General features: G+C 44.8%; 1 protein-coding gene across 1 annotated transcript in view; it reads right to left on the bottom strand.

Annotated features, from left to right (window-relative positions):
- ADAMTS15 (ADAM metallopeptidase with thrombospondin type 1 motif 15) overlaps positions 1 to 21,487 on the bottom strand; it is a 53,454-nt gene extending 31,967 nt beyond the window's left edge. The window contains exon 1 of the mRNA XM_066607012.1: positions 19,925 to 21,487. Coding sequence (XP_066463109.1) covers positions 19,925 to 20,887 — 963 coding nt within the window. The 5' untranslated portion in view covers positions 20,888 to 21,487. The remainder of the gene's footprint in view (positions 1 to 19,924) is intronic.
- Between the last annotated feature and the right edge of the window lie 626 nt (positions 21,488 to 22,113).

Genomic DNA, 22,113 nt, shown 5'->3' with positions numbered 1-22,113 from the left:
TGACATAACACTTTATAGGAATTAGCATTGTTTGAAAAAAAAAAAAAAATTTAAGAGTCTGCAGGCTCTTCATTGAAGTCATTGATCGGGTCACATTGGTCAGACCCCCAAACAATCGCTCATTATCTGATTGATAAACCATCAATGCTTATTGTAGTAAATCCCTTTAAGACATGCAGGCTGGCTGTCCCTCACTGACAGCAGGAAGCCAGGAAAGAGCTTTGTCCAGGGTGGTCCGACCACATCAAGCTGTTTACGCAGGAATGATTTTAGCATAAAAGCAGAATTCTGGACGCTCCCTCATCTATATTTACTGGCTGATTCATACAGATGAGGCCGCAGCATTTCAGTGAAGCCATGTCCAGCAAATGACCACCCTCTAGGTGCCATCCCTTTGTCTGTAGGACATATATGAGAGATGCAGTAACTATATAGATATATTAGTATCCTAAACAGCGCCCATGCATCTCCAATCTGTAAAGGGTTAAAATGCTATTCACTCCAGTACTCTTGGGAGGAGTGTCAGAATGAGGGGGGCTGCTTGTGACTCTTGACTAACTTGAGGGGCTCTTGTATGAAGTTGAAGGTGGGCAGGTTGCGGCATTGTTCACTGTCACTCAGCGCCCATCAGGTCTGTCAGCACTTCTTCTCCATCTCATCATCTGCCGCAGCTTTTCCTACAGGTTCTGCAGCTTTCATTGGGCAGGATGTTTGTAGAAGCACGTTTTACATTGTAGAAATTAAACTCCCATAATTATAAGATAGGGTTTCCTTCCATGCCATTACATGACGGTACAACAATGTCTTACTGATAAAAGCTGCATTCGAACTCAGATGGAATTTGCAGGCTTCAATAAGTCGGCTGGATGTGGTCCCTCTAGCTGTTATTCGCCTGTGTCAAAGGGTGCCCTGGCTCCGGTTGTATCAACCTCAATGTTAGCAAACATGTAGGGAGCAGCAATAAGTGCCAGGCCCTTCTGTTCCTCTGCAGCAACGAGACCCCATTAGGGTTTTTTGCTATAGGATCCCTCTTTCTCTATGAACACTCGCATCCCAGGTGAGATGGCATATGTGCATTATTAACATTGCACCCTCTCTCCTACAGCTCAGCCTGGCACCATCAGTTTTCCCTGTAGGTCTGCTATTCATGAACCAGGAAGCTCAGGATGAACATAGTTCTATATGTTCCCTCTAGATTCATGTATTGAAAAGTAAGCCTTGAAATCAGGGCCCATGTCATTGGGACATGTACAGATAGAGCCATCCGGACAAACGTTGACATACTATTCTGCTCTCAATCTACACGCCTTGTTAACGTGCTCAGCTGTAACACGCCGCCCGCTTCTTGACCCCTTCTTCTCAGCGTCCAACTGACCCTATGACACAACACTCAGCACCAATCTTTGATGTGCAGAAATGAAAGAGACAAATCCTATTGTAACTGTAATAAGCCCAAACATCCAATTTGCAAGTCTCCCGTCGTCCCCAACAGAGCAGCCATCATAAAGATCTTCTGTCCATGATGACAGGACGATGGCTAGGTGCCCAAAACCTGCCTTGGCACACTGACTTCGATGAGGGCTAGTACCAGGTCCTTGGGTAGCGGGTGACAAGACTTTGAGGGCTGAGCTATGGAACATCCTAAACTTATACGACAGAATTAGTGGCATGAAATGGAGGAGTTCTTAGAATAATGTTGGCATCCATCATGTTTTCCCAGCAAAGACCTCACCGTCCGTTACCTCATAGAGTGAGGCATCATTGGCTGCCAGTTATAAAAAGCAACTCAAGTGGCTGGAAAGAGTCGTAAAATAGCAGCGCGGATCACGCCATTATGTGTCACCGCCTCCGGCATGCATTCGGCTCCCTCCTCCACACAATACTCAACTATCCATAGTGTTCTTTATGGAGAAATCAAGACACTTGCACCACGGAGAGGACAGTGTCACAACAGATCACTCAGTAAGTCTGCTGGTGCATTGTACCAGCTTAGAGCAGGGGGGTCAATTTAATTTTCACCTAGGGCCACATCAGCCATAGTGGCACCAGTAGTAATAGTAACACCCACAGTGGCCCCAGTAGTAATAGCGACCTCCATAGTGGCACCAGTAGTAATAGTAACACCCACAGTGTCCCCAGTAGTAATAGCGACCTCCATAGTGGCCCAAGTAGTAATAGTGACCCCCATACTGGTGCCAGTAGTAAGTGACCCCCATAGTAGTCCGAGTAGTTATAGCAATCCACTATTGGCCTCTGACAGAGCAGAAGTCCCTATAGGCATGAGCCTTGGGAAAGGGAGACTCTCTGGGTGGGGGGGGGGGGGGGGGTTGCACAATATATTTCTATAGAATGTGTTTATAATAGAAGAGTGTTAACCCCTAAAGAGCAACTGCATATTATATTACACAAGCTGTGTTTGGGTATAGTCGGACCCATCTTCGCAAAGAGTTATTGTTCTGTTGGTACTGCTGTTACTTCACATTGCACATAAAGTTTTATTCTTCCTAGGACCTAATTAACCATAACTAGCAACAATTTATTCAGAAAGTAAAAATTTGGTTGCTTAAATCGTCCTTATTCGATTTTCACTTTTTTTGCCTTCTTGTATAAATAGTGTATATGTTGATTATTCTAATTAACCATACTCTAATACTGCATCGTATTCTGAATTCTGTGTCGCTGCAAGACCACCTGTGAACTATATTCAAATCTAACGTATCGGACTGCAAGGAACCTGAGGATAAGGTGCATGGAGAAGAGGTTTCATCACACTGCAGAGATGCTGTACTGTCCTTCAAACAACCCCCAAGTTCTGATTAGGGGGGCACAAAGTAATCATGCCACAATCTATCACTTGACCCATAAGGCCACAAGTGCCAATCCAATTCTCACGATTTCCCCAGACTTATTTTGGGGCCCCAAGGAATGAGGGTCTTATGTTTAGAAGTTTGTTCTTCCTGCCCACAGTGACAGTTTCAGCCATTGAATCTATAGGGGTCCATCAGACCAGGCTATGTGAATGAGTAGTAGTGGGGGGCACAGCACACATGTAGAAGGGTCATTGCTGGATTTATCCTCCAGTGCACATTCACTGTTTATAACAGTAATCTGGCCTCTTATGTTTTGGCTGCCACATTTAATCCTGGATGTATGTCATGACACTTTATGACAAGGTGAAAACCCAACCAGCTGTATGATGAGGAGTCGGGGGGTACTGAGCAGCCTAGTAACTGACAGCGCAGAGACGGGGTGAAAACTGCATCAAGATAATGAGACGAGGAATCATTTTTGTGCAATGGTAGCTGGCAGGAAGAACAACCATTCTTCAACCATAGTTCTATCTGTTTCTGGGAATACTGTGTGACAACAAATTTGACAGATATTACCGAGATACATGAATCACAAATCCATCTACTATGCAGCAGCGTACCCTTCTCACCATTACTGCACATCTAGGTAGTTTTGCTTTTTCGGGATAAACTGGGTGACACAGCGCTTCAGGACAGAACAAGTTGGAGTCGTCCTATAGGTTTACGGGTTCAGGGCCACCAAAGTACATCAAAAGGTTCGTCATTCCCAGTACAGTTCAATGGACACCTAAAGCCTTGTAAGTGAGGTCGGACCTTGGAAAAAACCATATGTGTGCACACCAATAGGGACTATACAGACCTAATAGACACCATACTTTATTCAGTTGCACTCAAGTAAACTCGTTGGTTCGTGCACATACTGAAAGTATAAGGACATTTCCGGGGCTGAGACAACGTTTTGCAGGACCTCTTCTTTAGATGTATACTTCCATCCATTGCAAACAAGCTTTCAGACACTTAATTTGTTAACTTGGACTGAGTGCGGTAAACCACTATTGAGAATTGTTACTGTGATAGCACTTTGGGAAGAAAACGTTCAAATTAGGTACTTTTGCTGGTTACTAATTGTACCTAATCATATTTCATTGCCGTTAATAGTTGTAATAAACATTTATATTTTTGCAAGTCCGGTGTCCGACTTGTATCCTGATACTTGTGTTGGGCACTACCTCTCATGACATCTACACACACACTCAAACGGCTGGCATGACACTTGCACAGGCAGAACTGGCACCTTTCTGCCAGGCGGCAGGATCATCATGGTGCTCTTACGCAGATTCCTAACATTCCTGATTCACAGTGATCCTGCCGCCTGCAGCTATTTGAAGAACACAATCACTTGTTTTCTTTCCCATAAGTCTGACAAAAGTCTCTGACTAACACTCATTGTACAGAGAGAAGGGAGAGCGCAGGAAGCTCCTGGACAAGGTGCAGACTCCAATCAAAAGATTCACTACTGCCCCATGCTCAGACTCTGTAATGGAACTGCAAGGTCCTGACAGCAAACAAAATCTATAGGCACCTGCACCAACTAACAAATTACAGAGGACAATTTCCTCTGCAAGATGGTAGATCTGTGCCTGTGACATACAGTACGCAATCAACAGAAGACTTCAATGTAGATCAAATACTTACCATTATACAGATTAAGGGCCCATTTACACAGAAAGATGATCGCTTAAAAATCGTCCAAATGGCAGTTTGAGTGACAGTTTTGAGCGACCACTTTGCATAAGCTCTTAAGTAGCTAATTAGCTACTTAAGAGTTTATTAGCATGTAAATGAAGGCGGCCACTGTATGCAGAAGACAGCGGGAGTGCTGTCACCTGCATACAGCTGCTTTGTTCTCGCAGCTACCAGCTGGTATCCCGCTAAGCTGATAGCTCCGAAAAGAGCAGGAGCACTGACAGCTGCTTTGTTCTCGGAGCTATCGCTGAGAGCTCCGATGGGAATACCAGCTGAAAGAATAGTATCAACTTTATCCCGTGCTGATAAGAGTCATCAGTGACTTTTAACTCGCTAAAAGTTAGCAATGAATGAATAGTGCACGAAAAGTGTACAATGGGCGTGCATTTAGACACAACGATTATCGCTCAAAAGGTGGCTTTTGAGCAATAATCATTGTGTCTAAATGGGCCTTAAGAGAAGTGGTACTATACAGTATCCGCATATGCAGATTAAGACTAGGCACGGTTTCTAACATGCAGCATGAAGAACAGAAGTAGTACTGTGCGGGGCAGAGATCAGCTGATTACCTGCAAGTCCCGAGCAGGAGACTTGCACCAATACACTATTGATGACCTATCCTGGGACTAAAAATTAAATATTAAAAAAAATGTAAAAAGGGGCAAAAAAAACTTTTTCCAGTAGTCTCATGAAAAAAATAAGAAAAAAAAAATTTGGTATCACTGTGTCCTCAAAAGTCCAAAATATTAAAATATCACATTATGAATCCCACAGTGAACACGGCCAGAAAAAAATACATATGCAGTACCAAAGTTGCACTTTTTGAGATTCAAAAGTCACATGTACCCCCAAAATGGTAGTAATAAAAACTACAGGTCATCTCGCAAAAAACAAGTCCTCACTCATCCCGATCATTCTACATATATATAAATTTGTTATCACCGTAATCGTGCTAACCAGCAGAATAAAGATCTGCACTCATTCTGCACTCAATACCCCATAGTGACAAAATGAAAACAGAATGTTAGAATTCTCACAACTCACAATTCATATCAGAGGCAAAACTAAAGGCCCATTTAGACCCAATGATTCTCATTCAAAAAATCGCTCAAAGCCGTCTTTTGAGCGAGAATCATTGGGTCTAAACGCACGGACATCATGCAGTTTTCTTTAACAAGTCGTTCAGTGTTGTCTTTTATCAAGCTGAGAGAGAACGATGAGCCTAAACAGTGCTACGCGCTGAGATCTCAGCGGGATACCACTGATACTATTGTTTCAGATAGTATCCCGCTCGAAGAACACAGCAGGAGTATGAAGAAGACAAGCGGTCCAGCTGTGTTCTGCATACCCCACTCAGAGCACTGAGCTGTATACCAGCTGAACGTTGCGAGAAGACAACAGCTGTCTACAGAAGACAAGTGGCCCTGCTTGTCTTCTGCATACCCCGCTCAGAGCGCTCAGCTGTATACCAGCTGTGCACTCCGTGAACACAGCAGGAGTATGAAGAAGACAAGCAGTCCAGCTGTGTTTTGCATACCCCACTCAGAGCACTCAGCTGTATACCAGCTGAACGTTGCGAGAAGACAACAGCTGTCTACAGAAGACAAGTGGCCCTGCTTGTCTTCTGCATACCCCGCTCAGAGCGCTCAGCTGTATACCAGCTGTGCACTCCGTGAACACAGCAGGAGTATGAAGAAGACAAGCAGTCCAGCTGTGTTTTGCATACCCCACTCAGAGCACTCAGCTGTATACCAGCTGAACGCTGCGAGAAGACAACAGCTTTATGCAGAAGATAGCGGCCCCTCTTGTCTTCTGCATACAGCGTGAGCCTTCATTTACACACTTACGCAAAGTGAATGCTCAAAACTGTCACTCAAACTGTCATTTGAGCGAATTTTTAGCAATCATCTTGTGATGTGTTGTGTCTTAATGGGCCTTAAACAATGAGCAGGAAAGAACTGCCTGTAGAGCTCAGAGACAGGACTGTGTGGTGACACAGATCTGCAGAATGCTATAAAAAGTTTCTGCTGCGCTGATAGTTCCCAAGAGCACAGCGGCCTCCATGATTATTACATGGAAGAGGTTTGGAACTACCAGAACTCTTCTAGCGCTGGCCGACCCACTAAGCTAAGTAAATCGGGGGGGGGGGGAGAAAGTCCATGGTAAGAGAGGTGACCAAGAACCCAATGGTCACTCTGGCTGGACTCCAAAGATCCTGTGTGCAGAAGGGAGAAACTTCCATAAGGTCAACCATCAGTGCAGCACTCCACCAATCTAGGCTATATGGCAGAGTGACTAGAAAGAAGCCTCCTCAGTAAAAGATGCATAAAAGCCCACATAAAGTTTGCCAAAAAGCACCTAAAGGACTCTAAGGCCGCTCTCCCACAAGCGCTAGGCAAAGCGCTGCAATTTCAATCATGGAGTTTTCTGCGATTTTACTTACATTTTCGGCCGCTTCTGCAGCTAACAGTGGGATTTAGCGCACCCCACCATTGTGATGAGTGATGAGGTTTGCCAAACGTGGAAAAACAGAGCAGACTAGGCTCAAAAATTGCAGCATTAGAAAGCGCAGCATTCAAGCATGTCTGCAAGGCCCCATTGAAACAATGGGAGTGTTATACTGCGATTACCACGATGTTCAAAATGCCGTGGTAATCACGATTAAAAGCGCTTGTGTGAGAGTGACCTACGACCACGAGGAAAAAAGATTTCTTGGTTTGAGGAAACCAAGATTAAACTTTTTGGTTTCAGTTCTAAGTGTTATCTCTGGAGGATTATGTCTGCGTTTAGACACAGCGATTATCGCTCAAAGCGTAAGCAACTCGAGTAACTAAACTTATATCCAGCAATGCACGACATCAGTCCCTCCTTCACAAACATATATTTATATTTGTGTGCACTGCCATTAGTGGTTGGCACAGTGACTGGCATGGCAGGGTGCTAAAACGGAGTATCTATTGTTTCACCTGCCTGACTGATCCTGCACTTGAGAGAAGGCCAAGAACATGTACAGCTACTCAATGCTGCACCACGATCTAGGTGCCGTCATGTCTAAGCGCATTTACCTGGTCTAACCCCTCATCATGATCCCCACTCAGTACAGAGGTTTTATGATAGCAGGCTACAAAGGACAGGACTCTTAATAGGATAGTTGGTTGTATTCCCACTGTAATTCCAGCTCTGCACCATTCTCTGATCAGTGGCATGTCGGCACAACAATCATACATGTAATAACAGGAGAGATGCTATAATTGGATATGCCCTGTAATGCACAGATGTGGCAATCACCCTCTTGCACAGTAGAAAACTAGCTCTACTGTGCCAGTAAACGCCTGCATTGTAAGTCCATGAGGAGTGCTGAGCAAACTTTATAAAAGTTCGGTTGGGCTGCTTCAATGAATTTCGGCAAAAAGTTCAGTTTGGTCCTAATTAGTTCGAACTGAACAGAAACTTCACCAATACCCCTGAAACTGGTGTATAACACTGTCTAAGGCCTCATGTTCACAGGGAAAATCAGGCCCCCATGGAGAATCCGTAGCGTGTCCCTCCTGCCCCGCGGACATGAGGGCTGAAAATAACAATTACTCACCTCTCCGCACGCTCTGGATCTTCCTTTCTTCGCAGCTTGATCTTCTCTCCGTCGCGGTCAGATCTTCTTTCTTCGGCCCGGCAGATGTGTTTGGCACGCCGGCTGCGTGCCGTGCACATGCGCCGGGCACATCCACCAGCCCGAAGAAAGAAGATCCGGCCACGACGGAGAGAAGATCAAGCCGCGAAGAAGGGAAGATCCAGAGCTTCCGGAGCAGATGAATTTATTCTGATTTTAGATTTCCCGCAGATCCGGACGGCTTCCATATGCCGTAATAGAAGCCTGCGGGAGCCGTCCGCGCGGGAGACACGCACCTAAATGGAGCATGTCCATTTTTTTTCATGCTCCAGATTTTTTTTTATTCACTTTTATTGACCATCCGCGGGTATTTATCTACCCGCTGGTGCTCAATGCATCCCTATGGGATGCGGATCCGCGTGCGGGTGATCTGCTGCGGATTATAATTGTTATTTTGCCCGTGGACATGAGGCCTAAGGCCTCCTTCTCACAACCATATGCCTTTTTACGCTCAGCTGACTGTGGCTAAATATCTAATAAATGAAGAATAGCAGTGATTACGTCCTGATCTAAATTAGCGTTTTTTTCATCAATTCTTCATGGTGGCTGGGGTGTATCGGCGGAAAAAAATATGCAGCTGCGCAGAAATCCCTTGGTCAGCAGTAATCTTCAGAATGACTGCTAATGCTTAAATAGAGCCATCTGTCTTCCTTTCCCTGCAATGGACACAGATAAATGCCTTACTCCTCCCTTTTTTTCAGCTTCCATAGAAGTCTATGGGAGCTTTCAGCGTATGTTAGCAAAAGATATGGCAACACCTATCTTTTCACGTACTGCATAAAGTCATTCGCCGTTTTTGGTCGCTGACGTGCTAAAAATCACTCATCTGAATGAATACATTGCAAACATATTTAACGCGGCTACAATAGCTGCGTACCTTCGTATGAATAGGGCCGAAGAGGCGTAAAAGCCCTGTATGCCACTTTTAGGTCCCCTAGCAGTGTATCTAAATACGTTTTAGCTGTTTTTAAGGCAAAGTTAATGAAAAAAATTAAAAAGGAAAAAGTTTTCCTTTTTTTTCCCTTCTTATTTTTTCATCTTTTTCCTTCTCTTTTTTCCATCTTCATTTTCCCTCTTCTTCTTTTTCCTTCTTCTTTTAGCAGATTCAGCTGAGTTGAACCACTTGAGGTTCGGGTTCATGCCAAACCAAACTTAGCAAAGTTTGACCCAAAATAGGTTTGATTGTTTTGGTCTACTCAACACTATGCCCAGCTGCAGCTACTGCAGAGATTCAAGAAGAGGGTGTCTTGACTAGATAAAACCCTGCAGGCACTACAGTGGTAGTGCGTCTGTGACTGTTTCCTGTATAAAAGACCCATACATTCAGAACAGAAAACACTGGTGCCTTGGGTTAAGAGTTTAATTCATTCCGTGGCTGAGTTCTTAACCCAAAACACTTGTAAGTCAAATCAATTTTCCCCATTGAAATTAATAGAAAATCCATTAATCCGTTCCGTATCATGAAGCTCTCCCACTGATTTCAATGGGGATGGCGTTGCCCCATTGAAAGCAATAGGACGCCGACACCCCTGCAGTGATTTTTGGGGAAGGGCTTTAAATATAAGCTATATATAGCTGTAGTAAAATAATTAAAAAAATATATACTCACCTGTCTGCCGGGGCTCAGGCGCGTCTAGCCGCCGCTTGTTCTCCCAGCACTGCTCTGAAGCTTTTCAGCAGGCGGGGATTAAAAATGCATGAAAAACAAGTGGTGGCTAGACACACCTGAGCCCCGGTGGACAGGTGAGTATATATTTTTTACTACAGCTGGGGAACATTTTCAGGGAAGCCCTTCCCCGAAAATCACTGCAGGGGTTGCCGGCAGGCCATTGCTTTCAATGAAGCTACCGGCAGCAGCAGCGGCCCCATTGAGAGCAAGGCTCTTAACCCAAGTTTTTGCTCTTAAATCAGAGCAAAAATTCGGGAGAGAGCCTGCTCGCAAGTCAGGTTTCACTGTATTTCTACTTTCTGGTGATTTTTTTTGTGGTAAATTGCCAATTCTCAGGACAACGACATCACATCCCACAATAGAAAATGGACTCAAGTTCAGTAGTGTTTGGGAAATGCTCATTGTCCTGGAATCCGTATATTCCTGGAGAATGTAACATGATAAAAACTTGTTGTTCTAAGGAGCAGATAAACAAATGTCTAACCCCATAGAAGCAGCGTGCGAGATGTGGCCGGGTCAGTGGACAGTGTTATCAATGCTATATGGGCTTAGGATGGCACCACTGAAGATAGAACTGTCCCTGCCACATACAGGGTGATTCAAAGAGAATGGTGCAGAAACATTTTAATCTAATTTATTAATACATCAATTGACATACAGAGGAGAGAATGACATAAAAAGATAGAAGAGCTTTTCAAGTTTTAAATGCACCTCCCAGACGTTTGATGTGGATGACATTGGTGACACAGAAGATGTCAAGTCAATAGTCCAGTTCTGCCCAGATGCATCCCTGCACATCCTCGATTATCGATTCTACTGCAGACGAGATATGTTGTTTTAGGTTATCTATTGTTCCTCACATCAAATCCATCTGCTCCAATCACCCTTTTTCTTAGCTGACATTTTACTTTTGCAAGACACTAGGCTGCCAGATTTGGCAGCCATGTATGTAAGGCAAAACAGGAGTGGAAGTAGAAGATGTTCTATTGGTTGTTTGCAGCTAAGCCGTATAGCAGGGTGGAACTCCATTATCAGACTGCGTAAGTTGAATACAGATGAGTGATTAAATTAGAAATGGGAAGATGCCTGGTCTTAGGCGTTCTCATAAAGGGACAACAGCTCTGACTCATTAACTTCTCCTGACCCCAAACCAAATGGGACTGTAAAGCTTTCTATATAAGGATTTGGAGATGTCATTATGATAGGCACACACCTTTGATCTTTGAGAGGAACTTCAGGAACCACTGCTCGCCTGACCCCTGCAGAAACTGTAAAGGCCCATTTACACTGAAAGATAATTGCTCAAAAATTGCTCAAATGACAGTTTCATTGACAGTTTTGAGCGATCATCTTTGCATAACTCTAAGTAGCTAATTAAAGAATACTATCAGCCCCGCCCACTGAGAAAATCAGTGTGCGGCGCTGATAACAATCATCGGTGATTTCTAGCTTGCTAGAACCATCGGCGTTTATTGGCCAAAACATAGTTACAGAATTATGTTTTGGCTGAGCGTATACGCGCCGGACGCATATATGTTTTATTTTTCATGCTGCCGGCATATTTACACGCCGTTTATTTGCCTGTGTGAACAGCTGTATTGGAAACCAATGCTTCACAAAGGTACCGTATATGCGCCTGGGCGTGAAAATGCGGTGTATATACGCTCATGGGAATAAAGTCTTAAGATGACAGTGGATTGTAAGATTGTAACAAGATACAGGTGGATAGTATAGGATCATTAAAAAGATCCAGATCAGGGATCTTGGAGACAGTCAAATTCTTCTACTCACATCTCTTGGGGAGGAAGGAACTAAATTGTAACAAGACTGTTCGTAAGCTAGGAGATCCCCCTTCTTAAAGTTTTGGCGGGGACTGTTATAATAGAGAAAGTAAGACTGGTGATCAATGGGCTTCAGCTCAAGAAGTCACAAGGTCTGGATGGCTTAACTTAACTTTTACAAGACCTTTATCCCATCAGGCCACTCTCACACATGCAAACAGAGAACGTCATTTAAAATCGCAGCATTCTACAGCGATTTCGAGCACCATTTTTAAAAGCATGTCATAGCGTGTTTGACAAGGCTTTTTAACACACCTTATCATCGTGATGGGGTGCGTTAAAAAAAACACTAAAACGTGCAAAAACAGAACAGACAGCACTTGAAATTCGCAGCGTTCGAACGCAGATCCACAAGGCCCCATTGAAATCAATGGGAGCATTGTACTGCGATTAGTGCGGCGCTGCCTACGGCCGTCTGAGCCAGCCTTATGGTTATTATTCGCTCGTTTTGATATTTCTTTCTGTTGGTTTATTTTTCCTCTTTAGGCCGTTTTCACGTGGCCAAGAAACCTGCGCAAGATTTGTGCATTGCAAGACGCACGAATATGAACCCCATTCTTTTGAATGGAGTCATATTCACGAGCCATGTTTTCCCACGCCTGATCACAGTGCGGGAAAAGAAGAAATCGCTGCATGCTCTATCTTTTCGTGTTCCTCATAACTAGAGATGAGTGAGCGTACTCGCTAAGGGCGCATTCAGACGACCATATAGTGGCTGGGTTTTCACGCCCAGCCGATATAGGGCATCTCTCTCTGCAGGGGGAGGAGGCTGGAAGAGCCGGGAGCAGTGCTCTGAGCTCCCCCCCCCCCCCCCTCTCTGCCTCCTCTCCACCCCCCCTGCACTATTTTCAATGAGGAGAGGCAGGACGGGGCAGCACTAATTCCCAGAACTTAGCCCCGCCCCTGTTCCACCTCCTCTCATTGCAAATAGTGCAGAGGGGCAGAGAGGGGGTGGAGAGGAGGCAGAGAGGGGGCGGGAGCTCAGAGCACTGCTCCCGGCTCTTCCAGCCTCCTCCCCCTGCAGAGAGAGACGCCGTATATAGGCTAGCCATGAAAACCCAGCCACTATATGGTCGTCTGAATGCGCCCTAAGGCAAATAACTCGAGCAAGTATTGCCATTTTCGAGTATATGCCCGCTCGCCCAAAAGATTCGGGGGCCAGCGGGGGTGAGCGGTGAGTTGCGGGAGTGAGCATGGGAGAGAGGGAGGGAGAGAGAGAGAAAATGGCAATACTCGCTCGAATAATTTGCCTTAGCGTGTACGCTCGCTCATCTCTACTCGTAACGCGTCATCCATTGTATTTAATGGGACCTGTAATGCAACGTATTGCTTTTGAATGTAGTGCGATGCAAGGTATCCCATTGAAATCATTCAGGATTAGTACAGAATAAGTGAAGCAATGTATATACTCACAGACTCAATGAATAATGAATGGAGCTGTACAGTTTAAGGCTGCACTCCCACGAACGTATATCGGCTCGGATTTCACGCCGAGCCGATATACGTCGTCCTAATCTGCAGGGGGGGGGGAGGATGGAAGAGCCAGGAGCAGGAACTGAGCTCCCGCCCCCGCCCCGCCCCGTCCCGCCTCTCCCCATTGCAAATAGTGCAGAGGGGCGGAGAGGAGGCAGAGAGGGGGCGGAAGCTCAGTTCCTGCTCCTGGCTCTTCCATCCCCCCCCCCCCGCAGATGAGGAGGACGTATATTGGCTCGGCGTGAAAACCAAGCCGATATACGTTCGTGTGAATGCGCCCTAATACAGGCTGTAATTTAGTCACTGAATGGAGATTAATTCCGGATAAAAACTGTGAATTAGTGATTAATACTTGAATACACACTGGTAATGTTTCCTTTTCCGTACAGAATATGAACAATTACAGGAGTGGCCACCTAACTTGGTGATAGCATATTGTCTGGGTTTCAAATAGTAGGAAACCCCCATTTCATCTCATTATCTTGGAACCTAATAGGTGAAATGAGATTATCCACACCAGTCAATTCAGAACTACTTGCTCTGAGCTGAACATTTCCCTTTAGGACATTGTTGCAATCATAGACCTCAGCTAGACACCTGCATTGCTGCACACAGGACATTACTGAATGCCTGTTGATAAACACTACAACAGGAGCCACAAGAATGAGCAGTCAATAAAACATCACATCCGATACATTGTTGCAGATTTCAATCAGTTTAGACTAAATAGTAAATTATCACCATGGCTTCAATATAACAAGAATTACAAAGTCCAGCAGTGCACGTGGCTTCCACCTACTAATGATTGCTGGCGTATGGAAATCTCAGGGAAGCAGGAGGACTGCAAAATAAGCTGCTCTCTGTAAGGAGAATGTAAAGAAAGAGAGGAAATGAGCTGACTTGTCCTTATTCCTCAGTGCAAAGATTTATCTGGACAGGAGGGCAAACAAGGACAAGAGAAAAGAAAGGTAACAAGAACTACGCTGCCTGAACTCCTTGAACTCTGGAACTGTTCTCTGGGAAACATTACATCCAGCAGGACGCAGATGATAGGGCTGGAGGCGAGGCACCCAGATTTAATCCAGTATTTAAGGCTGGACTCCGCCAGCTGTGAGAAACCATCACAGCCAATGCTACTTTTTAATGAAAAATCCATTATATTGTAGATGTTTTGATCCTCTGGTATTTGGAATTTTACAGCTGTTCTGAGAGATACACAATAACTGCTATTTCACTGGAACACATTTAAGGTTGATCATTGTGGTTTTGCACCCCCAGCCACCCCTGGGAATCACAGCCACAGATGTGACAGATAATCACAGGAGTTTGTTAAATATCACATATCACCTAATAATGTTGATTCACTTTCTTCTGTGTTTTCCTGTGATGAATGGAAGAACAAACCCTTCTGGTGTGGTACAACTAGTTAAAATTACCGATCCTGAAATATTCTGCATCGGAACACAGTCAAACTGCTGGGAATGTAACACAGTCAAACTTGTGGGAATGTAACCTAAATCTTTATGGTCGAAGATGGCTTTAGCAAATTGCAGCAAAGAACTGTGAAAATGTCAACCCAAATTTCCAAAACCAGCTGAACTGGAACGGCTCCTCAAGTGGAGCACCCAACTAGAAAAGGGTGACCCCACTCTGGGAGAGAAGCCAAGAACCATTCCAAGGTGTACCGGAGACACCTAGCACTAAATATTAATCCACTGAATTCTAACAGAACTACTGCCCTCTGAGTACGATAGCACAGAACACACTGGCATAACGTGATGGCCAGGGTACACAGGACGTATAACCAGCATCCCTTGCATCAAGGGGCTGGTTTAAATACCCTCACATTGAAACTAATTGGTCAACTTCGCTGAAAGACAACCCAGCCAGCCTATCACTGCTTTAACAAGAAAAGGTTATTCCCTTGGTGTCCAGTGGAGAATGACACTGCGCATATGCTACCCGATGCATCATATTGCTAACGTAGTGACATCACCCTGGACTTGTACCAGCAATCGTTTGGCGCCATGACAAAACCACGGTGACGTCTGACACACATGCAATAGATAGGAGATGGCTAAGGGGATATAATGCTACATATAGTAACACTTTACATGCGACTGAGGCTTTCTAGAACTCTGGATGTTAAGCCCTGCGGGCGTAGTACACGGTGAGTAAAACCCATTGATTTTAACGGGTTCCTCCACATAAGCATACTTTTTCACGCGATGTGCGATCGTGTGAAGCAATAAGTAGCGTGACCTACCTTGGTGTGCATTTGCGCACCATAAGAGGGCATTCACATCAATGGACGTGTGTAAATGCGCACAACATACACTGAAAATCTGCGTATATACACAAAGAATGTGATTTTATGTGTATTTTTATGCGGCTTATTTGCGTGGCCAAAATGTGCTTACGCCCATGTGGGCATTGCTCAGTGTCAGTTACCCGAGTAGGAGGACTAAATAACTCATAAGCAGGTGAGTAGTTAAAAAAATGTAATACACAAGAGGACAACTTGGGAAGATCAGTTCCTTGAGGGTTTTGATTTTTGGTGTTCACCCCATTGGACAGATGGATAATTAGAGCAGTGCTTATGGGTGAGGACGCCAGTATTCCAGCGCTGAATCAGTATTACATGCTGTGGTTACATCACAGATCTGAGGATGGCTATAAGTTGGGTCTTGTCTCTGAAGTATTGTAAAGTTCCCAGTTTCCGCACACTTGACTAGATAGCAGCAGTTTCCAGCAGAATCTACATCATATTTGGGTCCACGTTCTGATCTGACCCTTCAGTCATGAGTTTTCTGTAGCACGTTTCACCACAGGCCATTCTTATCTCGGTTTTATGAGGAGTTTATATATCTCAGGACCGGCCAAGATAAACAATTTGCTAAATCCGCGATGGAAACTTTCTCCAACATCTCAGCAAAGAACAGCCATTTTAGCGGATCCCAACGGCTCAGTCGCACGGGTGTATGTGGCCCGTGTATTTCTCATGTACATTATATGCAGTGCTAAAAGCTCATTGATTTCTATTGGGCCACTCACACCTGGGTTGCTTTCACATGTGCATTGTGCATATAAAAAAATGCAGCATGTCCTATTTTGGCGCACAATATATACCAATATGAGCTATGGGGATTTAATAAACGCAGCAAATACACATTTTACATGCAGATTTGGTGTGTTCTGCATAATACACAGACACATACTCCCACATGAGTGAGCCTTAAATCAACTAATAGCTGCAGACTTACGATGCATCTATAGGCATTAAACGACCAATCCTGTAGCTTATTCCATCAGTTGGGTTATATTTGGTCGCTGGTTGTACCCAATTTTATCTTAACTTTCCAACCTGAGAATTTCTCATTTGTAAATGTTTACTCACCGTGGAGAATACAAATGTCTGCATATTAGAGCCATCTATGAGCCTTAAAGGAGACCCATCACAGATTTTGCTGCTTTATTTTATGATCTTGCAATGTTTCTGTAGATCTCATGTTGGTGGGGAATCCCTTATAGTTACAGCACTGAGATATATACGTACCTGTCTCTGTTCTGCTTAGGGCTCTTTCCCATGAGTGTAAACATTTTTACGTGTGCCCACCGGCACTGTAAAAACGCGTGAATGGGCGCACAAATCTAACATTTCAGAGGGCACAGGCCTTGCGCATATACGCCGAGGCCTCAATGCCGTTGCCTCCCCTTCCCTCCCTGTTGCCGGCTTACCTACTCTCTCCTTCCCTCTGGCTGTTTGCAATGGAAGTGGGTGGGATGGGCACAGAGCTAAGCACCTGCCCCCTCCCCACCCCTTTTCCGCACCCCCATTCCCTCCCATTGCAAACAGCCGTAGGGGAAGAGAGAGGAGGAGAGAAGGGGGAGGGAGTTAAGTAGTCACGCTGCTAAACTCCCTCCCACCTCCCTTCTCCGGCTGCTGTCATTGGCGCCCATAGGAGTGGTCGATGTATTCTAGACACAAAGATAGTTCCATTGGAATCCAATGCATCAGATTGTAGGGTATATCGACCAGCTGTAAAAACGGCGGCCAATATACGCTTATGTGAATAAGCCATTAAGGTAGCATTGTATTTGAATCCCCAGCTCCTCCACAATTTACACATGCAATTCACATAGAATAAAAGAAATTAATTTCAATGGGTCCATTCACAAGCACGGATTTTTCCTGTGCATTTTAGTCGTGCAGCATGCTCTATTTTCCTGCGCAAAATCCCATAGAAGTCAATAAGGGATGTGCAAATGTGCGCACAATACGCTAGGGGATGTGTTTCTTTTTCCTGCACAATTACGTAGTGTTTCATACATCTGGAACTCCTTAGACTAATTAGCCATTTCAATCAGTGCATATTTTTTTGGTTCACGCAAATAAACATGCCTTGTGGGTGCAAAAAGTACAGCAAAATAAGCAGATGCACACAAAAAAGCCTTGTTCATTCCACAAATACGCAGCGCTCAGGCACGCACAAATACGCATACACTGATGTTAAGGGGGCCTAAGGCCTTTTTCACACAAGTGTTTTATGGCGGCGATTTTGCCGCGATAAAACACTGGCTGAAAATCGCAACCATCTGAAGCATCGGATTCCATTGCATTCATTCAGATGGGCGATATTGCGGCATGTAAAATCGTCTGTAAAAAAATAGCACATACGGTGCCGATTCCGGCGGTCGCGTTTATGAGGTGGAAAAGGTAGGACTTGACCTATCTTTTACCTGCAATTAGCCAATGGGAGCTGCTGGTAGCAGAGGGGGTGTAAAGGGAGTTTAGCAGAGGTGAACTATTTCCCCCCGGGATTCCGGCTGCGGCATACACACGCCGCAGCCCGGGCGTCTGGATGGGCAAGAAAATGGGAGATGCAGTCGTGACTTGGTCGAGCTGCCTCTCATTCATGCAATTTTGGCCGCAATGCGAGTGGCCGAAATGTCGCAGTACCCAAGATAGCAATTAGTGTAAATTACTTGATCAATAACTCATTTCCATTATCAAAATTACATTTGTTCAATTGACTAATCAGTCTAACCCACAGAACTAAGTGTGGTCTGACAATTTATGTAGAAGTAAGACTATCATTCTCATTGTGCACATCTAGAGAGGTTTGGATGCATCCCGTGATATTATTTGCCCTTACAGCAGCTTCCTGACACTGTGTGCTGCAGTTCAGTTAAAAGGGTTGTACCAAAATCAAATTGTATCACCTATCCATTGGATAGCTGATAAAAGTCTGATTTATGGAGGTCTCATCGCTGAGACTCCACAGATCTTGAGAACTGAGGTCCTGTGTCCACCACACCTGCTCACTGTGGGCTCGTTGCACTTCAAGCAGTGAGGAGAAGATTGAATGGAATGAGTGTCATACATGTGCGCTGCAGCTCCATTCATTTTCAGTGGGACTATTAGAGATAGTTTAAAGCTTCAACTTTGATATTTCCGTCAGCCCCATTGAAAGGAATGGAGCAGCACTAAATGTGTGACCACCACTCCATTCAATCTCCACGTCCCTGTGAGGGTGCAGCATGCCGGCAGTGATGAGAAGGATCGGTGGAGTCTCAGAGATAAGATCCCAACTGATCACTTATCTTATAGATAGGTGATAACAGTCAATTTTGGCAAACCCTTTAAAAAAAAAATAGTAACACCCAATATTGTTTTCACCACCAGTTTTTTCCAATGTTTTACCATTTAATATATAATAATGACAATTATTCTCATAAGTGCTAAATCCCGAGTTAAGATTTTTACATTGTTCAGTCCAGTTCTTTAGTTCTTGCCAGCTCTTAACTCAGACTTCAAACTTCTGCAAATCCCTGTGCTACTCTGCAAACTAATGTCTTGTGTAGAAGTGAAGCTCTGACTTGGAGAACCATAAAATGATGAGTAATCGTCCAATGAAATGTTATCCTCAGCCTGATATGACAACTGTAGCAGTGCCTATGAACATGTTGTAACATCTACAGAATAGAGGCTGCTGTACCTGGCTCCTGTATACTGCTGACGGGGAAGAATTGTAAGACCGTTGCATGTGGATCCAATTATAATGAGATTTTTATCTAACTGCAGCAAGACAACAAGATGAAATATCAACAAGAGAGTAACATCAGGGGTGGGGAGGTGGCAAGTTGTGCAAGAAGTAGCTGAAGTCATACAATAGGACAGTTACTAATGAAGCTGATACAGAAGAAAAGACTGATTGTGGTACCAGCCAAGATATATGATCAGAATAATTCCTACCTGTACAGGGAGAGAACTACTCATAATTCTCTTGTAGAGTCTTCAAAGTAGCTGAAAACTGGGGCTTCACTTTTCAATGCAATGTGTTGGGATTAAAGCAACCATCCGGTCAAAGACAAAGATGGCTTTTCTGACTACCTGATGAACATTGTTCATTAGTATGTATCAATAGTCTAGGACACTACTTACTGGTCTGACCGGTTTCGTCAGCACTGGCCAATCAAAGCAGCATGTAGAGTCTTAGACTAATGATACATACTAGTGCACAGTGTTCATCAGGTGGTCAAAGAAGCAATGCAGCCATTTTTGTTTGTTCAGAACCAGAGGATCACTTTAAGTCTGCAAAAGGCCTAACTTCTGATAGTTGCACACATCCACATGGTACCATATCCCATCCTGCACACAATGCACCCACAGGTACTCATGGTGCATACATTACATTCACACCTCATCAGCACTCACCTGCTTGGTGAAGAGAATGGCCGTATCCCAATACTCAGGGTGCTTGTCACTCACTTTGTTCCATTTCCTCTGCCAGGCACAGAAGCTCCTCAGAGTCATGGCTGCATTGGTGGTCACTTTTGGACCCTTTCCATCATCAGTCAGAACCATGAACTTTACCACTGCGATGTGGATGGGGTTCTGGATGCTGGGGTGACGGTATAACCGGGCTGCTGTGGCCATTAAGGTGAGTAGATAGTGCTGTAAGTCATCTCCATGGAACTTGAGCATGGACTCATCAGCCACAATCAATGTCTCCACGTATCTGCTGATAGAAGCAAAGCGTCTTGAGCGGTGGCCACCCCTAGTCCGGGTGCCATTGACATTGTTTTTATGGTGCTTGGAACCCTTGTATCTCTGTAGTGCTTCCATAATGCCAGAGTTCAATGCGGAGCTGACCCCACACCTGGATGTGATGTCCGATGACCGAAAAAGTGCTCTCCTTCTCTGCAGCAGGTGCAGCTCCTGCTGACCATCTAACAACTGGTTCAAAGTGCTGTTTTTCAAAGGCCTGATGAAATATTCCACACCTTGGTAGCCAAAAGCCCCCTGAAGTCCTCCACAGAGGCTCAACGCTGCAAAGGAATCCCGGTCAGAATTGACATCTCCGGAGTAGAAACAGTGTCTGATGCTTGGTGAAGGTTTGGGGAGAGCGCCAGGCAAATGCATGGAAAAAGCCGGTGCAATAAACTGAGAATCAGGGCTCAGATTCAGATAGAAATCCTCTTGGAAAGCAGAGATCTGGAAAATGACTCCCGTGTCTTTAGTCTGTATATTGCCTTCCTTAAAATAGTGTCTTCCATTTATATCAGGATCCAGCCTTTTAGGGGTGACGAGGACCCCGTCCATTGAGGAGCACAGAGAAGTGCCTATAAAAAGCAAATCCAGAGCAAGCAGCGAGGTGACAGCCAGATGTGTGTGCATGGTGACCGTGACTCATTCACCAAGAGCCCAAAAGCCGGAATAAAATCTACTTAAAGGGGAAAGAGCAGATCAGGAATCCATGGATCCAGAGCTGCCAAAATCCGAAACCCAATGAGTGTAAAAGAGCATTAATTGAAGTTCAGCCAGTGGTGCACGTCCACCAGGACCTGAGGCAGGGGTGCAGATGTTCAGGCTGCTCTTTGTCCTTGCCTCTCTCTGCTGTGCTACCTGTCAGCTCACATGCAGCATCAACTTCTTGGATTGCTTTATATACATCCCTGTCCCATACTTTTTTTTTCTTTTCTGGGAGGTGCTGGGAAGACTCATTGGACTTGCCTTCACTTATTATAACACATATACTCTGCCTCCCTCTCTCCATAGCCGGCAGGGTTTAAAGAGCCAGCAAACTACATCATCTGTTGAGGAGCAGCTGTTCTCTCCCTCCCTCTCCATGCTCAATGTTCTTGCACTGGCAGAATTTCGAGGCTTTTTCTTCCTCTGCAGCGATTAGACCTGACACTGAAGTTAGAGAGTCGCAGGACATTTCCCAGCAATGGAATCTGCATTGTGTAAGAGGATGAGTGCCGGATGTCCCCCCGGGGTATGTGATAGCTGAGCCAGTGTCATGTCCTGTCCCAGTCGTTGCCTTTCTGGAGATGGTTGGGTCAGGAGTGGGCAGCACTCTTTAGAGTCTAACTAAAGTGTCCAGCGTTGCAGCAGTGACTCATTATTATATGCATTGGCACGCTGATATCATTGTGCCCTTATCACAAGCGTTATAATCAGAGGAAAGAGAACTCTGGCCACAGCTCAGCCCATTGAAGAATTGGCGGTTAAATCCTTAGCACCAGAATCAGATGTAGCAGAGCTAAATTTGCCATTCAACTTTTTGCAGTTGCATCACTCTTGTAATAACCAACTCCCATGTCGGAATCCTGTGTATCACTACAGTAATAACTCCCTGAATACAGATAGTCTAATGGGTGTTCAGGGTCTTAAAGACGTGGCAATGATTGTGAACGATAGGGTAGTGATCAGCCAACAAATGAGCAGATGCTTCTTTGTCAGTTGATCGAATAGTTTGTGGCGCTGCAAAAATCCTGATTGTGGGCAGCACTCCTTCCGGAATATAAACGCTCATCATAAGAGATGAGCGAGCACGCTCAGATAAGTCAGTTACTCGAGCAAGCCTCACTCTTCATTCTTGTCTGAGCATGCTCGGGGGT

This window comes from Eleutherodactylus coqui, chromosome 6, assembly GCF_035609145.1.
Source record: "Eleutherodactylus coqui strain aEleCoq1 chromosome 6, aEleCoq1.hap1, whole genome shotgun sequence".
In the NCBI taxonomy this organism is placed as follows: domain Eukaryota; kingdom Metazoa; phylum Chordata; class Amphibia; order Anura; family Eleutherodactylidae; genus Eleutherodactylus; species Eleutherodactylus coqui.
The sequence above is the reverse complement of the archived record's forward strand: the minus strand, read 5'-3'. Positions and strand labels throughout refer to the sequence as shown.